This window comes from Urocitellus parryii, chromosome 4 (genome assembly GCF_045843805.1).
Source record: "Urocitellus parryii isolate mUroPar1 chromosome 4, mUroPar1.hap1, whole genome shotgun sequence".
NCBI classification, from domain to species: domain Eukaryota; kingdom Metazoa; phylum Chordata; class Mammalia; order Rodentia; family Sciuridae; genus Urocitellus; species Urocitellus parryii.
This window is the reverse complement of record NC_135534.1, coordinates 157,355,388-157,376,571: the sequence shown is the minus strand read 5'-3', so window position 1 is coordinate 157,376,571 and position 21,184 is coordinate 157,355,388. Positions and strand designations below refer to the sequence as shown.

Genomic DNA, 21,184 nt, shown 5'->3' with positions numbered 1-21,184 from the left:
TCATTCAGTAGCATATTATTTAGTCTCTAGGTATTGGAGTGGATTTTATTTCTTATTTTATCATTGATTTCTAATTTCATTCCATTATGATCTGATAGAATGCAGGATAGTCTCTCTACATTTTTATATTTGCTAAGAGTTGCTTTGTGGCATAGTATATATTCTATTTTAGAGAAGGATCCATGTGCTGCTGAGAAGAAAGTATATTGTCTCGTTGAAGGATGAAATATTCTATAAATGTCAGTTAAGTCTAAGTTATTGATTATATTATGGAATTCTATAGTTTCTTTGTTTAGCTTTTATTTTGAAGATTTATCTAATGATGAAAGAAGTGTGTTAAAGTCACCCAAAATTATTGTGTGTGATCTATTTGACTCTTGAACTTGAGAAGGGTTTGTTTGACGAATGTAGATGCTCTAATGTTTGGGACCTCTATATTTATAATTGTTAAGTCTTGTTGGTGTATGGTTCCCTTGAGCAGTATGTAGTGTTCTTCTTTATCCTTTTTGATTGACTTTAGTTTGAAGTCTACTTTATTTGATATAAGGATGGAAACCCCTGCTTGCTTCCACAGTCCATGTGAGTAGTATGATTTTTCCCAATCCTTCACCTTCAGTCAGTAGATGTCTTTTTCTATGAGATGAGTCTCTTGGAGGCAGCATATTGTTGGGTCTTTTTTTTTTTTTTTGATCGTATCTGCTAGTCTATGTCTTTTGATTGGTGAGTTTAGGCCATTAAAATTCAGGGTTGGGCTGGGGATGTGGCTCAAGCGGTAGCACGCTCGCCTTGCATGCGTGCGACCCGGGTTCGATCCTCAGCACCACATACCAACAAAGATGTTGTGTCCGCCGAGAACTAAAAAATAAATATTAAAAATTCTCTCTCTCTCTCTCTCTCTCTCTCTCTCCTCTCTCACTCTCTCTTTAAAAAAAAAACATTCAGGGTTATTATTGAGACATTATTTGTATTCCCAGACATTTTGTTTATTTTTGGTGACTTGTTTTCTCCTCTGATTAGATTTCCCTTTAGTGTAATCCCTCCCTCTGCTGATTTTCATCATAGTTTTTCATTTCCTCTTCTTGGAATACTTTGCTAAGGATGTTCTATAGTGCAGGCTTTCTAGTTTTAAATTATTTTAACCTTTGTTTATCATGGAAGGTTTTTATTTCATCATCAAATCTAAAGCTTAGTTTTGCTGGATATAAGATTCTTGGTTGGCATCCATTTTCTTTCAGAGCTTGGTATACGTTGTTCCACGATCTCCTGGCTTTGAGGGTCTGGGTTGAAAAATCTGCTGAGATATGAATTGGTCTCCCCCTCTATGTGATATGATTCCTCTCTCTTGCAGCTTTTAAGATTCTATCGTTATTCTGTATGCTAGGCATTTTCATTATACTGTGCCTTGGTGTAGATCTGCTGTAATTTTGTACATTTGGTGTCCTGTAAGGCTCTTGTATTTGGTTTTCTAATTCGTTCTTTATGCTTGAGAAATTTTCTGATATTACCTCATGAAAAGATTGTGCATTCCTTCTGTTTGAAACTCTGTGCCTTCCTCTATCCCAATATCTTAGATTTGATCTTTTTCATGCTGTCCCATAATTCTTGGATGTTCTGTTCATGGTTTCTAACTTTCTTCACTGTGTGAACAACTTTATTTTCCAGATTGTATACTTTGTCTTCATTATCTGACGTTCTTTCTTCCAAGTGATCTAGTGTATTGGTCATGCTTTCTATTGAATTTTTTATTTGATTTATTGTATTCTTCATTTCAAGGATTTCTGTTTTTTTTTCCCCAGAGTCTGTATCTCTCTCTTGAAGTAATCTTTTGCTACCTGTATTTGCTCTCTTATCTCAATGTTGGAGTGATCAATTTTTGCCTGTATTTGCTCATTTAAGTCATTCTTTAATTCACAGATCATTTTAATTATGAACTTCTGAACTCCTTCTCTGACATTTCATCAACTTCGCTGTCCATGGGTTCTGTTATTATAGTGTCCTGGTTTGTTTGGGGCACTTTCCTCCCTTGTTTTTTCATGTTGTCTATGTGTCTTCTTTCTTGCAGTGTGGATCTGAGATATAACAGTTTCTTCCTTATGTTCTTGTAGTACCCGTGCAGATTGTCTCTACCTCACCTTGATGTTGGACTTCCAGACACTGCTGGTGTCCCTCAATGAATGCTACTGCTTCCTGGATCTGGGTCCTGCACAAGTTGGTGTGGGTGGATCTGGGCCTCTGGGCTTGACCTCCCTCGGTAGTCTGTTGGTCAGAAAGGGCAGTCTTGTCCCAGAGGCTAGGCTCTGGCTGGTATCTGCCCTGCCCGGGAGTGTACTGGGCCTCCTGAGAGCCTTGGACCCACACAGGCTGCAGGTGTGGGTGGATCTCTAATTTCATTCCATTTTGAGCTGATAGAATGCAAGGTATTATCTCTATTTTTTTTATTTGCTAAGAGTTGCTTTGTGGACTAAGATGTAGACTGACATTCACAGAATGTTCCATTTGCTGCTGAAAAGAAAGTGTTTTTATTCATTGATGGATGAAATATTCTATATATGTCTGTAAAGTCTAAATTATAATTTTACTTTTTAGTTCTATAGCTTCTTTGTTTAGTTTTTGATCTGAAGATCTATCAATTAGTGAGAGAGGCATGTTGAAGTCACCCAGTATTATTGTATTCTTATCTATTTGATTCTTGAGATTGTGAAGGATTGTTTGATGTATGTAGATGCTCCACTGTTTGGGGCATAAATATTTAAGATTATTATATCTTGTCAATGTATAGTTCTCTTAAGCAGTGTGAAATGGCCTTGTTTGTCCCTTCTGATAATTTTGACTTGAAGTCCACTTTATCAGACATGAGGATAGAAACCCCTGCTTGTTTACAAGATCCATGTGGATGATATGTTTTCCTCCATCCTTTTACAATGTCTGTGGATGTCTTTGCCTATGAGGTGAGTCTCTTGCAGAGAGCATATGGTTGGGGCTTACTTTTTTTAAATATTTTTTTAATTGTAGTTGGACACAATACCTTTATTTTATTTATTTTTATGTGGTGCTGAGGATTGAACCCAGGGCCTTACACGTGCTAGGCAAGTGCTCTACTTCTGAGCCACAACCCCAGCCCCTTTTTAAAATTTTTTTTAATATTTATTTTTTAATTGTAGTTGGACACAATACCTTTATTTTGTTTATTTTTGGGCTTACTTTTTAATCAAGTCTGCCAGTCTGTCTTTTGTTCCATGAGTTTAGGCCATTTACATTGAATGTTATTATTGAGAAATGATTCTTATTCTCTGTCATTTTGAATTATTTCTGGTATTTAATTTGAATTACCTTCTTTTTTGATTGACTATTCTTCTAGTATAGTCCCTACCTTTGCTGGATTTCATTTTTATTTTTTATTTCTTTTTCATGAAATAGTTTGTTGAGAATGTTCTGTAGAACAGGTTTTTTAGTTTTAACTTTTTTTTTTTAATCATGAAAGTTTTTTATTTCATCATCAAATCTGAATCTTAGTTTTACAGGGTATAATATTCTTAGTTGTTATCCATTTTCTTTCAGAGTTTGCTATACATTATTACAAAACTTCCTAGTTTTAAGGGTCTGGGTTGAAAAATCAGCTGAGATCTGACTTGGTGTCCCTCTAAATGTTACTTGACTTTTTATCTCTGGAAGCCTTAAGAATTCTATCCTTATGTTGTATGTTAGGCATCTTCATCATAATGTGACTTGGTGTAGGTCTGTTGTAATTTTGTATATTTGGGGTCCTAGAAACTTCCTGTATCTGATTTTCCATTTCATCTTTAAGGCTTGGGAAATTTTCAGACATTATTTCACTGAAATGATTATGCATTCCTTTGGTTTGTATCTCCAAGCCTTTATCTATCCTAATAAATCTTAAATTTGGTCTTTTCATGTTATTCCATATTTCTTGGAAGTTCTGTTTATGCTCTCTTACTGTCTTCATGTTCAACTTTATTTTCAAGATTATATATTTTGTTTCTGTCTAAGACTCTGTCTTGCAAATGGTCTAGTCTGCTGGCCATAGTTTCCAATGAATTTTTGATTTGATTTATTGAGTCCTTCATTTTGAGGGTTTCTGTTTTTTTTCCCCCAGAGTATCTATCTCTTTATTGAAGTGATCTTTTTCTTCCTTTATTTGCTCCCTTACATCATCCTTTACCTTGAAGACAGTTTAACTATGAACATTCTAAACTCCTTCTCTGACATTTCTTTCATTGTGGTGTTGACAGATTGGATTTTTGATGCATTTGGTTTGTTTAAGGCAATTTGTTATCTTACTTTTCCATGTTGTTTATATGTCTACCCATCTAGTAGTTGATTTTTGAGGCAGAAGAGTTTCAACATTGCCACATGTATTTCTTATCTCATAGTTTCCATTGGTCTGGGGTTGGTTGTGACCTGGCTGGGTTCTCTGATTCAGGTTGTGACCTGGTGTCAATCAAAGTGTTAACTGAGCTCCATTCATATTGGGAGACTTCACTTGGAATAATCCATTTTCAAGCTCATTCAGGTTGTTGACAGAGTCATTTTGTTGTGGCAGCAGAACTCCAGAGCCTTTCTGCTTCCAGTGCAGCAGCAGAGCCTCTGGCTCCATTCAGTCATGACAGAGTCCTCTGTGTGGTGACATGTAATCACCTTTGCCTTATCCTGTTGCCTGAAATGTCACAATATCTGCTGGCACTCAAGGAGTAGGAACTTCTGGTTACTAGGAAGCTAGATTATTGGTGGTTACCCTAAGGTCTGTCCATCACAAAGAACCAGAAGGAATTTTTATTTGGGCATAGAGAGACAAAGAAAGGAACAGCTAAAAAGTTGGAGTTGTCATTAGGTAAGACCAAAGGAGGAAAGATGGAGAGTTTGATTCTGGCTATATAAGGATTGAGATAACTGTTACACGCCCACATGAAGATATTAAGGAGAGTTGCATATGGGTTATGAGAGCCTTAACCTAATTAGTGCATTAATCCATTCTGTGGATTAACTGGGCAGTTAGGGCATTGCTGGAAGAGGTTGGTCACTGGAATTGTGCCTTTGTCCCTGGTGAACAGAAGGTTCTCTGTTTCCTGGCCATGCTGGAGCTACTTTCCTCTGCCACATCCTTCTGCCTCATCACAGGTCCAGAGCTATGGGGGTGGCCAACCGTGGACTGAGACCTCTGAAACCATGAGCCCCAAATAAACTTTTCCTACTTTAATTGTTCTTGTCAGGTCTTTTGGTCACACTCATGAAAAAATGAACTAAAACAAACTTTAAAGTGGTACTTAAAGACAAGAAATGAGATCAAGAGGAATGAGGGTAGACAGAAAGCCAGTCCAAGCACTGGTCCATCTCCAATATTAAAAAGTCAGGCAGTATAGGAAGAGCCAGTGAAGGACACTGAGATAAGCATGCAGGAGAGGGTGGGGCCCTTGCTGTTTTTATGTGTTGATTTAACCGGTTCAAATCTCAGAAAGCAGTTTACTTGTTCATCTCCCTGTTTGGAAGACACCTATCTGCTCAGTTACCTAAGAGTCTCTAAATGTACTGCTTTTCAGTATGGACTTAGATGCCATATGTAAATGGGAAAAAAGATTGTATTTTGTGGAAGTTCAACAACCAAGTTTGCATTTTTGCATAAATAAGCCAGACAAATTTAGGCTAACTCTGGGCAACAGGATCAGTGGGAGTGTGTGAACAGTTTTATTTTGGGACCGACACCATAAAAATCAGGCTAATCTGTAAGCATACTTGTCCTTCAGTGACACAGGTCAGGTGCTTCCTCCAAAGTGAAAGGTTTCAAACAGTGGCATCATAAGCTGTCTTCCCCTGATGTATTCATAAAGGTAGTTAATAGGGGCATTTTTAAAATTAGCACAAACACATTTATTCATCAACCAAAGAGATGATCGTAATTAAACTAGCACTTTGAAATAGTTGCATGTAAAATGCTTGCAATAAAGATAATGAACAAAAAGAAGCAGCAAATAGAGATTGCTCATTGAACTGAGCTTGTTCTGATTCAAAGTGATGATGGGATTTCATTCTACTTTTTCATAGTCTCGAGTACAAGAGACATTGTTCATGATGCATCCTACCACTCATTTTCCATCTTCCAATTTTTGGGCTTCTGTGCTTGCCTTCCCCTCTCATTCCTGATGTTGAACCAATATGCTGTTTGGAAAGTTGTCAGCAGCCTGAGAAGTGTGTTCACACTTCTCTCCCAGGTTATGAGAAAACTCTGCTTCTGAAGTGCTCTTGGTTTTTGTGGTGATGTATTTGTTACCACATGAGGCAACACCATCTGTTTAGCCACTGAACCCATTTTTGGAAGAGCAATTCCCACTCCTGCTCCCTCACGTGCTCAACAATGCCTCTGCTCTTTAGCAGGCGCCATCTTCCTACCAGCTGCAAGATGGTGGCCATGGTGGGCACAACTGGATGTGTAGAGCAGGTGGCACAGGATATGGCTTGGGGGGGGTGCCAGAGACATTTTGTGTATATCCTCTAGCAAACATTTATTTCAGTATCTACTGGTTATATAGAGACATTTATGAAAATCATTAAACTGTTAACTTTTTTATGGGCATGAGAATCCACCACTGGTTCACTTAAATATACTCTGAATTTAAGGAGATACTCTGATACATTTTACTTTGGATAAAATCTTTTCAATTCTTTAGAACAGAGAAATAATCATAAAATTCTAAGTGAGGGAAGTAGAAACAGACTCCAGTAGTGCAAATTGAGTACATTATAGGTAGTATTGTAGATGATATAAATACAATGTACACACACCCATATCATTAACTCTGTATATTAAAACTATGCCACTCAATTCATGGTCCTCATCACACATACACAAAAAGTTGAATGCTCACTTAGGAAAAAAGTTTTTTTCTCCAGTTTCTCATCAAGTGTGTCTTAGGAGTCTTCATTGCTAGACAGTCAATGCAACAAACAGTGAAGCTTATTTCTTAGTTGGGCTGTGTTGATTCAGAGTTAATCATGTTTTCAATCAGTGTGCAAATAATCCCATCAGCTTGCACACAGATTTTATTGTAGTCCCCATTTAACTAACGAGGAAATGGAAGCAAGTTGAGCCCCTTTCTCTGAACTCAAAGGATGACAGGGAGGCCGCCTGTCTCCTGTTGGACCACACAGGTGACATCCCAGTTGGGGTCTGTTGCATCCGGAAGCAACAGCTACAAGCCGGGTAATGAAATGTCTGTTTTGCCTGAAGGTCAAGTTAGTTTATTTGTTTTTTAATTAAGCTGAAATTATAGGCTGGATGAAAGATCCCTCTGTGAGTGGTGATCCTTTGAGTAGCTGCACGAATTTTTCCGTCTCTCGCTTTCTTCTAACCCCTTCTTCTGTTTGCAGGATTAGAAAAGCACTTGGGAGGCACATTAATCTTGCTGGCGTTGTCAGGAGTGATCAGCAAGTTTTATTAAAAGCCCCTGGATTGGCTGAAAGGCGTTCTTGTGGGAGTCTGGAATGAAAGGGGCATGTTAAGATCTCGGGGCACACTGTCAGGACCCCTCGCCCTGCCCCTGGGACTGTGACCTGAGCTGTGGGAGGAAGTGCAGAAGCCCTCCTCTGTTGAAGACATTCTGTGATGGCCAGAAGCGAGTGGGCCCCTGTCAGCATGAGCTCTCGAGGTCGGGGTGGCCTCAGTGTCCTCCTGCTTCTGCTGCTCCTGGACCGGGCCAGCCCCACCTTCATCAGCCTGAACCATGGGATGAGGGTGATGAAGGGCAGCTCTGCCTTCCTGTCAGAAGATGACCTCAAGTTTGCCATCCCCAAAGAGAAAGATGCCTGCAAAGTGGAAGTTGTGATGAATGAGCCGATAACCCAGAGGGCAGGGAAACTCATGCCACAGGTGGGTCCTGTCTGAGATTCTCTGTTCAGTAGCATGGATGAGTTCCCGTGTACAAGAGTATGTGAGGGAGGGGGAGAGAGAGGGAGGTCAAAGGTCTCCTGTCTAGCCCTCAAAGTTGAGTACTGGGAAGAAGTTCACATTTGAAATGCTGGGGTTGAAGTTCACAGGCAGAGTATTGTACTCTTTTTCTATGTGAGGTGGAAGCTGTTTTTCAATGTCCTTGACTGATTCTAGCTAAGTCTACCACTGACAGGGTTTACTCTTAATTATGCTAACACCTGTGGAGGAGGTCAGGCTCAAACTAATAAGGATGCTTGCATTTTTTTCTTAATAATGCACTGTATCAACAGGGCTTTCCAATTTCTCCTTTTGTATTGAAGAGAACTGCTTGATCTTATAGAGTAGTTAATCATCCAGGGAAAAGCATAATGTAAAAGAAGTACAGACATGCATTTGAGTATATTGCTAATCTATGAGAGAGAGAGAGAGAGAGAGAGAGAGAGAGAGAGAATGAATATGAATATGAATATGGGCAGCCTTTAAGAGTTGGAGTGGGCAGTCACTTGCAGTGTGTGCTATGGAAGATTCTTATGGAATTCTTCCTGCCCCAAATTACCTCCCCCATTGCCAATAGTCAGGGTGTCTTTTGATAAGAAATTAAGGTCTCAAGAACATTTTAGGACATACTTGTGACCTCAGAATAGTAAGGGTAAAACTTGAGTAAGGGAAGAGAAGTAGAAAAGAGACCTGGAGAACTAAATATTCAGTTTATCAAAAATGTCTGCATAAATGTTTCCTCCTTTAATCAAAAGGAGACCTTTTTATTTAAGGGTATTCTATGGTCACTTCTTGGGGCTGGGGTGAGTGCGTGGGGACAGAACCGAAGAGTGCTTTACCACTGAGGAGTATCCCCCAGTCATTTAACTTGTATTTTTTAATTTATTTTTTTGTGATAGAATCTTGCTAAGTTGCTGAGGCTGGCCTTGAACTTGTGATCCTCCTGCCTCAGCCCTTCTTAGTCACTGGGATTTCAGGTGTGTACCACCATACCTGGCTCTATAGTCACTTCTTTCGTAGAGAAGAATTCCCTTCTAAACTTTTATTTTCCTATATTGTCTTTGCTTAAAGCAGAAGTTGACCCCTCTACGTAATAGAAAATGACCTTTGATTTTATCACTTGTTCCTGCTGTGACTTAACTTTCTCCCAATGTAAACAATCTTGAGAATATACTGCTGCTGCTTTTGGGAAAATGCACAAATTCCAATTGCTGAACCATGAACACAATTTCCTCTTCGTTTGGCTTAAGAAGTGTGTTCATCAAGTGATTCAAACAGTACTCGATATTGTAGAAATGGAATAAAGAGGCTTAAATAGATGCTAGCTCCAATGATTATCTCTAGGCATTTCATTTACCATAGTTAAATTTATAGTCCAATTCTGAAATATGTGAATTCTATGGAAGGGAGTCTCACAATGGGGGTATAAGGTAACTAAATGTCTAAACCAGATGTGACAGTAACTAAATGTCTCCCACCAGATTCCTTTGAGATTTTCTTGTGTCAGTCAAAGACCTTTGGGTAGGATCTTAAACATAGGATACAATCATGTCCATAAGTATGGAGACGTTGTATTCCCGAGAGTTTGGTAGTCCCAACTTCTCCTTGTATTACGTAGCAGCAGGCAATGCAGAGCAACTGCAGGGATTGGGGTCAAAAGCCAAGTGAAGAATTAGGAGCAGCAAGATGGCACCTTGGTCCTAGTGGCTTGGAGTCCTTGATAAGGCATGGACCCAGTGCAGTACTAATACAAATATGGACACCTTATAAAGATGATCAATTGTTAATATGCTACCCTTTCCAATAAATATAGTTTTTAAAAAGGGTCCAACACTTAGAAATGACATTATTTTTGGGGAGAGAGAAGTAAATTCCTACTGAGAGCCAGCAGGAGCAAGCTGTCTAAGCTGTTGTCCCATGCAAGCAGGACAAAGCCCTGTCATTCACCAGTTTCTCCTCCTTGAAGGCAATTTGGAAAGAATCTGTTACTACCTAGCAGCCTCTGAGGTCAGTCCTCTTCCCACCCCAGATAACCCTAAGACTCCTTAATACTGTGGCACTCTCTGAGAATAACAAAGTCCCCTCCGAGATAGTGAGTTTTAATGGTTCTGCTTCTTTGGTGCTGAGGCACAGGGGAGCAGAAAGGGATCCAGGTGATGAGAACTAGATAAAAATCCTATGTGGTCACAAGGATGAAGGGTTGGAGTAGACCTCTGAATCATCTCTTTCAGATTTTAGGGCAAAACTCTGGTTACTAGATAGATAATCTGGAACAGAAATAACAAAATGCCTGGCTGATTTAGGAAATTCTTGACTGCTTGGAAATATCCCAAACCACATTGATCCTTTTGTTTCTGTTCTCATTTTTAAAAAATATTATTGAGGGCTGGGGTGTGGCTCAGTGGTAGAGCGCTTGCCTAGCATGTGTGAGGCCCTGGGTTTGATTCTCAGCACTGCATATAAAGAAATAAAGTAAAAGTCCATCGATAACTTAAAAAAGAAAAGAAAAGTATTATTGATCCCTTAGTGTGCTATTGCTCATGTTAAAAAAGTATTATTAAGTTCTGAATGTTCAGTGTGTGCATTTCTAGAAGTACATATGATGTCTCAAGTTGATTTACATAATCTAAAGTAGATATGTGATTTTTATCTTCCAAAATTGATTCTATGATACCAGTAAATCAGGAAGCTAAGGCAGGAGGATCACAAGTTCAAGGCCAGCCTCAGCAACCTAGTGAAACCCTAAGCAACTCAGTGAGACTGTGTCTCAAAATAAAAAATAAAAAAGGGCTGAGATGAAATTTCCCTGGGTTAAATCCCTAGTACAAAAAAATTATTCTATTGTATAGGAGTCCATTAAAATGTAGAGTCTCATCTCCAGTTTACCAAATAGCAGAACTTTGTGCCATAGAAAATGTTATATAGTGAGAAAACAGTTTCTCCAGCCATCTATTTTTTAAATTTCTGATAATTTCTATAAAAAACTAGATTCTCATGTAAAGTCTGAGTTGAAGGGAATTTGTGCTTGGTTTTTAACCCCAGCTGGTTCAGCCCTCTCCAGAGATTTATTGCTTATAGAGTTCTTGAAATTAAGCATAGCCAAGTTCACACACACACACACACACACACACACACAGCCTAAATATTATTCATATATAAATATATAATATATATATTTACAAACACTGTTTTTTATAACTTTATTGTGCTTTATTTTTTTATGTGGTACTGAGTATCGAACTCAGTGCCTCACACATGCGAGGCAAGTGCTCTACCACTGAACCACAACCCCAGCCCTAAACATTATTCTTTAATAGAGCTTAATATTAAGCTTAAAGCTAGGCTTATGTGAACCCATTTCTAGCAAGATGACTGTATTAACAACACCCTGCTGTGTAATGAACAGTTTCATGTGATTTGCACAGAAAATGTTTTGCTTAACATCTGTTCAATTAGTGTTTTCATTTCATTACTGAAGTTTGTCTTAGAACCAACAGGTTCATTTTCCTACTAGATATTTGGAAAGGGACTTCAGTGGGTACATGCCAGTGCCTTCTGTTGAGATCACCCCCTTGATAGAGTCAATTAGACAAGGTCGATGGCCGTGTGTCGTACTCCTGTTTTAGGACAAGACAGCCTCACTTAGCAGTTCTGACACCTGACCCAGAGCAAGAAGTTTCCTGGGTGGAAAAGCACCTTAGTTTAGCGCTGAGCTTGCTTTTTTTTTTTGAATGGGAAATAAAGCAGTAAGAAAATATCTCTAGTTTGAACTAGTTTACTGTCGTTAAAGTGAGTAATGAGTTAGGAATGTGTGACAATTTAATTATAAATTGTAATTGAAAAGCAGTTGAAGTGGAAAAAAACAAAGCTAGACAGTAATTAGAAAAGGATTTAGCTCTCCTTTGTTTTAGTTAGTAAATTTATGGACAATTATGGTTGTCGCCTTTTATAAAAGGAAAACATATTACGAAACATTAAACAGATGTTTCTTTTAGCAAAGCAGATTGTCTCTTTATTACCACGACTATTTGTCAATGGGGTGGGGAAGGGCTTCTCTTTATCTCCTCCCTAGTTATCAAATGAAGAGGAGAGCCAGTGATATCTGTAAGACAAGAAAGTCATTTTTATTGGTAATAACATCTTCTCAGGGTGGATTCTGTTGTCTGAAAATGGTTGAGACTGAAAAAGGTAAAGACTGGACACCATCAGCTCCATAGCGAGGATGTGTAAAACCTCAGGGGTATTTCTCAGCCTTCTACCAACTCAGATTGGGCAGAATGAAGGTCATGCTGAGTCTGAAAGAGAAGACTTTTCTTTCAAAAGTAGGATTCCCCCCAAACCAGCATTTCCTTAATCATTTTGAATGAGGTGGTGTGGTTAATTATCTTTATTTGACTAGAAGTTGCCTTTAGAATTCTATGTCTCATCATCCATTTCTGCTATTATATAACTAATAAAAGCTGTCTTTTGCAAGTATATAAGAAATAATTATGGTTCATATTTGACTCTGATCAACCACAAGAGCACCCCCCCACCTCCCCACAGTGGCTTCCTCTTTGAATGTAAAAATGCTATTTGGAAAAGAAAGAAAAAACAGGAGAACACATGTATACAGAACAAATACAGTTTGTTGGTGGGTGGGTTAATGCTTGCCTTTTCATACAGACACACAGAAAGATCCCTTTTACCCAATTGCTAGAAACCCCTGAAGGGAGTAAATAGAAGTTTTGATAAATGGAACCATATTTTAAAAGTCTGCAAAAAAGGTAGCCATTTAGGCAGTAATTACCCCTAATTTACTTGTTTGATCTGCTTGGATTTTCATAATTTAGATATTTACTGAACAAGACTCAGCTGTACGGTGAGTGGGCATGGGGTAGGATAGAGGTGGTAGTTAATACGTGCAAGTGTGCGCACAAACACACACACACACACACGTGTGCATACCACTCACAGGCCATAGTTTTTCCAGGAGGTACTTGAGATCTGGAAAAAGAAAACTTTGTGGGCTGGGGATGTGGCTCAAGCGGTAGCGCGCTCGCCTGGCATGCGTGCGGCCCGGGTTCGATCCTCAGCACCACATACCAACAAAGATGTTGTGTCTGCCGAAAACTAAAAAAAAAAAAAAGAAAACTTTGTACCAATTTTCTCACGTATATTTATCCATTTTTCATGTGAACTAGGTCTTTGACTGCCATTTCCTTCCCAATGAAGTCAGGTATGTTCACAACGGTTGCCCGATTCTTGATGAAGACACAGTGAAGCTTCGACTTTACAGGTGAGTGGACTAGGAGCTCTGATTATGTGTTGCCAGACAACCATTCTGTTTACTTAGGGTTTATTTCTGTCCCTATATATTATTATGAGGGGAGTTAATAGATTCTAAACAAGAAAGTAATCAATAGACATTGGAGGCCTGAGTGGTAAGGCAAGAATTGTGGCCAATTTTCAATCATCTTCATTTGAATTATTGTCTTGGGGCTTTTCTACAAATTACTAACTCCATCCTGTTTCTATTTAGTGTTCTTATGCAAGTATCTCTGCTATTCCAACCTATCATCTATAATAAGAAAAAAAAAGTTACAAATAGCAAATTCTTCATGAGAATCAATTAGGAAATATGCTCCAAAATTGAATGAAAATTTTTTTTTGATGACTAGCTGTTCAGTTACAGGAAGTACAATATCTTCCACTTTTAAACATTAAATAATTCAAATGTGCTTAAAATCAGTTACAAAGCTAAACATAGAGTGATCATATGACCCAGTAATTTCCCTTCTAGGTATATATAAAAGAGAAATGAAAGCCTATGTTTGTACAAACACTTGTACAGGAATGTCATGACAGCATTATTCATAGCAGCCAAAAAGTTGTACGAATTCAACTGACAAATCTATATAATATAATATTATTCAGACATGAAAAGGAATGAAGCGTGGATTCATGGGACAACTTGGCTGATCTTTGAAAACATTATGCTAAGTGAAAAAAGTCAGACACAAAAGGACAAATATTGTATGGTTTCATTTATATGAAATGTCCAAAGTAGGCAAATCCATAGGAACAGTAGATTAGTGGTTGCCAGAGGCTGGGTTAGGGGCCATTGGGGAGTGACTACATGGGTATGGATGTCTTTTTGGGGTGACGAAAGTATTATGGAATTAGATAGTTGAGATATTTATATAACTTTGTGAATATATTAAAAACCATTGAGTTGTACCTTTTAAAAGAATAAATTTCATGATATGTGAATTATATAAAAAATTAATTTTAAGGTTATAGTTATGGTATTTCAGACTTCATAGAAGCAAGTGAGGACAGGGTAGGTGGAGTAGACCTTTATATAATTGTTTACTTATCTTTTTTTATTCTTAAGAGTATTTGATTAAAACAGGTTGGTATAAATTTATTGTAAGTACTATAACAATGCTTTAGAGTTTTGAAGAAGACTTTGGAACCGTGAATCATTCTACAACATTTAAAACCACCCACTACAGATCAGGGTCCACACAGACCATAGGAAACTCAAGGATGAAGATGCACAAACTCTTGGTGCTCATGGTTAAATGCGAAAGATGGGCAGATAATTAGAATGCAGAGGCCACAAATGCCTCGAAAAAGGCAAAATACTGTGCTCAGAAAATCAAGTGGCACCCACTTTCCTTAGAAAGCTAAAAATCATCATGCAAGGCTTTCCAAGACTTTAGTGTTAAAAGACAGACTTCAAAGATCTTGCTGGGAAGGGCTGAAAGGCTGATGAATTCTAGCTGCTCCTACTCCTTCCTTGAGTTTCCCTGGGGGAAGAAGATTGGTCAAGTACACGCAGGAAGGCTGCCACTGCTTGTCGTTTGATGACATTTGAAATAGAATATCCAGCATAGTTGGGAGCAGAGACCAGGGAGCATGTTTGTTTCCCTCCTCCCTCTTCTCCAGCTTCTATGGCAATTGATTTGATTTCTCTGTGCCTCAGTTTCATCATTGCAAAGTAAGACTGAAAATGCCTTCAATAAGTTCTTCTAAGTACTGAAAAAGATACCGCAGTAAGGAGTTCAGCATAGAGTTTAGTGTGTTATGGGTCTCAATAAAAGCATGTCAACGAAGAGCTGAATTATTAATGCAAATACATCACTCATTAATTTCAAACTCTCAAAAAACAAAACAAACAACAACAACAAAACCACATGACAACACATCTCTATTAGCCTCTGCAAATACCCTGAGAACAGAGTCCGCAGAGGATAGAAGTAGTGGAAGTAACCATTGCTGATACGATTTTCATGGCAAGCAGACCTGAATGTCCACCCGTTTTGTGGTATTTCTGAAGAGCAAAAGGGCCTTGATACTACAGAAACTCCTTGCCCCTTCACTCCTGAATTAAAACTCAATCCATAAAGAATATAGGCCCTATACCCCTAAATTTGTTATGTTGGAGGTGAGACTCCAAGGTCTCCGCAGTTCTTACCTGTCAGTATGGATGATGAGCTTGAGAGCAGGCATTGAAAGAAAAGGATTGGAGGAAGAAGCAGCAGGAAAAGCATCAACACCAAAGTAAAGAGAAGGGATGAGACCTGAGAGGTTGAGAGTACAGCAGGAAGTTAAATCAAAACTCCACCTGATGCAAAAGTGTGTGAAGGCCGGTTTTTAAGCTTCGAGCTAAGTGCTCAGGTATCAGAAGTGTCTGAGCACCAATACTTATTTCCTTTGCTTTGTCCTCTCTACAGATTCACTGAGACAGACACCTTCACTGAAACTTTTACCCTGCGGGTCTATCTCATGGAGCCAGACTGCAATATTATCCGCATGAGTAGCAATGTCCTGGAGGTGTCTGAATTCTATGGCCTGTCCCGAGCCATTGATAAGAACCTGCTCAGATTCGACTATGAGAGGACGGTGGGCCTGGAGTGTACCGTCAGACTGGACCCTTTGAGGACTAGGCTGCCAGCTCATGGCCAGATGGTTGTGGTGGAGCCTCGCCCAGAAGGACCCCGTGGAGATCAGCCACACAGTTTTTTCCCTGAGTCCCGTATGATACCTTTCAGTATTTATCTGGATATTACTAAAACTGACAAAAATATCCATGAATGATCACCTTCCGCTAGACAAATAGTTCAACTTAATATAATTTTAGCATCTTGGGAAGAAAATGTAGGTTAGTGGTTAAGTGCATGGATTTTGGAATCAGAAAGATCTGGATGTGAAAACTCCTTCTGCTATTCATTTTCTGTGTTATTTTGGTTATGAATCTTCTGCCTAAGCCTCTGGGAGATGGGAAAAGATAATAGCTGCTCCATAGAGTTAAATAAGGATGGGAGTAAAGGAGATCACACACAGGATGGGCTTAACACAGTGTTCGGCTCATAGGAAGTCTTCATTAATTATCAATTGTTATAGTGAAAGCAATGGCAGCAGCAGTAAGAGTGGTTTATTTATACTTCATTAGATATTATTGCATTGTGATCTAGCTTGAAGTAGAGCTGGTAGGTAGCATGGTTTAAATCAGGAAGCATTAATGGATAAGGTTCCTTCCATTAGTCATTCAATCAATATGTTGGATACTTCCTATATGCATAATAATGTCTTAGGAACTATGAGAAGAACAAGAAATATAAGGAATAATCATACTTGTAGTAATATCTTGCATTTGGACAGAAGTTTACCACCAAAGATACACTTGAACAAAAATCATCTCATTTCCTCTTCACAACCACCTGTCTATAAAATGGATTATCTGTTTTATGTGACATGGAAATGAAACTCAAAAAATAACTAGCCTATGAGTGTCATACACCTAACAAGTGAAAAATGCAGTTGGGTAGAGACACAAAGACTACTGGAGAGAGAATTATGGTTTTTGGTAAGACAGCACAGGTTGGTCCAGGTGGTTCACTGAGTGTTTAAGGGAAGGTTTAGAAAAAAAAAAAAAAGATTAATTAGACTGAGAAGGACATGCAGGACTTGAGTGTGTGATGAGCACTGTGGGGAGAGCATTTTGGTGAGTAGAACAGTCTAGTAGAGATTGCATGATGGAGCCATGAAGCTGATGCTCTCAAGGGAAGACGAGAGCTAAATAGTAGGCGTACTATAGTGAGCCACTGGCCTGTTAGTTAGAGACATTCAGTCACCAGAAAACATGTTTTATTTTTTTCCTCTCAGTCTAACTTTGGATGGGCAAGAGAACTGGTCTCTTGTTCTTTTCACTGAAGGAAATTATAAGCTTTCAGAATAATGCTAACCCTAGGAAGGGATTGGAAGGTACATCTGAGTATTCCTGGGGTCTGTAAGAATGAATAAATGTCTAAAGGTGGGTTTTTGTCTTTACACCTGTGGTATTCAAGTGGCAAGCCTAATGCAGCATTGTTCATTTTAGAACTGGGAATGGAACTGAAGTGTCCAGGCGGAAGCTGTACCCTGGAATTGAAGAAAATAGCAAGTCTCCAAGTGAGCTGTGAGGAGTTCCTGATGATGGGGCTTCGTTATCAACACATGCAACCCCCTTCTCCCAACATTGATTATATCTCCATCCAACTGGACCTCACAGATAGCAGGAGTCAAATCGTATACAAGGTACAGTGGGGTTATGGGTTGATGACCTGGCTGATTCACAGGAAGACAGTCAACTGCACAGAAGGGCTCATGCCACTTCCCAGGCCAGGTTCCTGGGCCCTGGAGGGTAACACTGCCTGGCATCTCAATGCAACTGCAGGCCTATTTGTTCTGCCAACAAGTGCTTAAAGTGATATCTTTTATGTGTGATATTAGGTAATTTCTCTCTCTGGTTCTCGATGACTAAGGCAGCTTGGAAAGGATTGGGGTTGGTTACATGTTAACAACCATTTTTGCTCTTTACCAGCAGTACTTCCCCCGCCCCATGCTCTAGTGCTGGGAATTGAACCCGGTGCCTTGCACATGCTAAGCATGCACTCTACCACTGAACTGCATCCCCCAGCAACACTTTTACATCCCCCAGCAGCCCTTCCAACACTTTTCAACCTCTTGGTTGGCCCTCTGTGGCACCTTCTCTTTGATATTTCCTTTTTCCTTGACATCAGGGACTCCACTGTGCAAACCCACAGGCAACCAGGAGGGAGGGGAACCTCAGTCCCACTTCCATGGTTGTGACCAAGGATCTCATTGTCACTATTCAGACTTTAGGACAGAGGTCTGGGTCGTCCCAGCCTGTCTCCCATTAATTTCTCTTGCCCCCACCTCTTCTTGATTTCTTCACACTGAAATGACGACTGGAAGTGGAATCAACTTTTATGAAGTGTCTAACACGCTTGTTACTCTACAGTCTGCTTATTCGGGAAACTGGGGACAAGAGTACACCTGCTTAGAAAGCTCGGTTTGTGCTGGTGTAAGATGAGCCAGGATGACATCTGGAAAGACTTCCATTTTTACAATCTGCCTTCCCCCTAGGATCTGTCCTAAGAGGCTCAGTGAAATAGTGAACATTATTACCCCATGGAATTGATAATTCAAGAAGTAATAAAGACATGACAAAACAAGATCATGGAATTTTAGATTTAAGATCTGGAAAAATCACTTCCAGGTAGTCGGGTCTAATTTATTAGGAGCTTTTAAAGGATGGATTTCTGAGTCTAATATCTGAACACTTGCCTAGGTTCAAATGTCTGCTTATCCATCCATGTGACTTTGGACTTCATGGTTCATTTTCTTCAGCTTAAAATAAGGATAGTAGTACCTCTTTCTTAGAGAAACTAGAGGATTAAAAGAGATAATAAAACCATACTTATAAATAAAACCATATTTGTGCTTGGCACAAAGCCAGACCCATATTAAGCATATTTATGTTTTGCTAGTTTAAAAAGCCACTGAGTAAAAAGTTTAGGATAAGCCAGGTTTGGAAGTAATTGGTTGAGTCTAAGCCCCCTTTTTTGACAGTGGTGACGCAGAGAAATTATGTACCTGGCCCACACATGCATGCCTGTTTTATGCATGTAGTGATCAAAACTCTAGGTCTAGATGTTTTCTGTTTGTTTTGACACAAACTCTTTTCCTTTTCAATGATTTCTCATCTCAGTCTAAAAACTTAGAGACACTTTTCTTTCCAGCTGATTTTTCTTATTTTTCTCAGTCTATTGAGTTAGGGTTTTACTATATTTTTAGATCTGTTTCATTGGGAGGTTATCCCTTTGAGTGACCTCCATACTTTATTTAGCATTAACCTATAGTCAATTTGGTTTTTCACAGCAGATCCATTTCTGAAGATGAATATGCTCATGGCAGAGAATATTAAAAAACAGAACAAAGTAAGAAGAAAATAAAATGAGCTGTTTTGCTACCATTTTTACATACAGAGACATACCCAGAGGGGAGGTACACATACCAGAACTGGTTTTATGAAATTGAATTTATATTACACATGAAGTTTTGTACATAGTTCTTTTGTTATTTTTATGACTGTAGAGTTCATCCTCATAAAGTAACTATATGACCATTTAGCCATAACTTCTTGTACATTTTTAAAGGTCTTTCTCTTTACATTTGCCTTTTGACTCATCTGAAATAAATTTTATTATATGGTGGAACATAAGGAATTCTTTTTCTTCCAGTAGCCAAATTCCCTTCACTATTTGTTGGACAACCCCCTTGCTTCCCAATGATATTAATGATTCTTCTATTGGGTGGTGAGATATAGAGAATGCTGTTTCAAGGCTGGCTCTTTCGTTCTTTAGGTTGATCTACTTATTGTCATGCTGGTACCACATCATCCTATGTATAATCAGTCTGTCACGCTCTTTCCTCTGGAAAGCCGTTTCCCCCTATTTTTAGTCCCAAATAAATAATTAAATAATTTATGTTAGTTTTTTTTTTAAGCCCTAAGGAGTTTATCAGTATTGGATTAAAACTATAAATTCTTTGAGGCAGAGTTAGAATCTTATGGCATTTAGGATATTAAATCTTCTTGTCCAGAAATAAGGTATCTCACTTTATCTGGGCAAATGTTATACATTTCTATAATGTGTATAATTTCCTTCATGTAAGTTGAGCACAAAAATTAAACCCAGTCCTGGGCAGTTTATTTTTGTGAAACTGTTGTGAATAGAATTCCACCCCCATGATATCTTCTCATTGGTTATTGATGAAAAACAGGAAAGCTATTTTTTGGTATCATTTTCATTTATCTGGCTTCTTTCCTGAATTTAATTATTTAAAGTGTTTTTTTAAAAAATTCTTTGCACTTTCAAAGACCATAATTACATCTTATCACAAATGGTGATAATTTTGGTCTTTTCCTGTAATTTTTCCTCTTCAACTCTATTCCCCACAGGTTTGACCAGAATACATTAAATAAAATATTGCTTACAAGCATCTTTGCCTTGTATATTTTATCCATCTTAATGACCTACCTTGACTTTTTCAGTGCTTCTTGCCTTAAGTTCATCTTTGTTTGAAATTAATGTGGTTATTCTGCTTTTCTTCCTTAACATGGTATGTGTGGGTCATCCTTTCACTTTTGATCTTTCAGTATAACTTTCAGTTCCTTTCTATAAGGTACATTTAACTAAGTATTTTCACAGAATTTCATAAGAATTTTCTCAAATAAGGAAATACAAACTATTTATATTTGTGGTAATAATGGATACATGTGTTTCTTACTTTTCTTGTTTTTATGCCTTCATGCTAATTGAAAACATTTTTGCTTATCACCATGTACAAGGCCCTGAGTTCCATCTTCAGAACCACAGACACAAAAAATTTGTCTTGCAAAATAGGTTAAGGGATGGGGATATAGCTCAGTTGGTAGAGTGCTTGCCTCACATGCACAAAGCCCTAGGTACAATCCCCAGTACCACCCACAAACACGCGCACACACACACACACACACACACAATTTATACTTTCTTTGCCTTTATCTTACCTGTTTATAGAAGTCCTTTATCTCATTTTATATTTTATGGGGTCTCTTGGATCCTTCCTAGGTATGCTGAGGGTGAATGCAGTTGATCCTTTCTCCTGGCAATTGCCCAACTCCCCTGCTTTGTTTATATAATTTTCAATTTCTGTTCTAATTTATGATCGTGATACCTTATTATTTCTCATATCATCTATCTCTTAAGTAAGCATTTTTTGACATTGGTATCCATTTTAATTAACATTTAAAATAACATTTATTTAGACTTAAGACTTAATTGATCTCAGTGTATTATACTGGTCCTTTTAAATCATGATTTACCATTTTTTGACTTTTTATACTATGCATCTTCAAATAATATTTTTCCCATG

At 38.4% G+C, this 21,184-nt stretch overlaps 1 protein-coding gene across 1 annotated transcript in view; it reads left to right on the top strand.

Annotated features, from left to right (window-relative positions):
• Positions 1-7,645: 7,645 nt before the first annotated feature.
• The window catches only part of LOC113189689 (FRAS1-related extracellular matrix protein 1), an 83,398-nt gene continuing 69,859 nt past the window's right edge, over positions 7,646-21,184 (top strand). Inside the window, exons 1-4 of the mRNA XM_077797334.1 lie at positions 7,646-7,879; positions 13,120-13,214; positions 15,658-15,974; positions 17,289-17,500. Of these exons, the coding sequence (XP_077653460.1) occupies positions 7,646-7,879; positions 13,120-13,214; positions 15,658-15,974; positions 17,289-17,500 (858 nt within the window). The remainder of the gene's footprint in view (positions 7,880-13,119; positions 13,215-15,657; positions 15,975-17,288; positions 17,501-21,184) is intronic.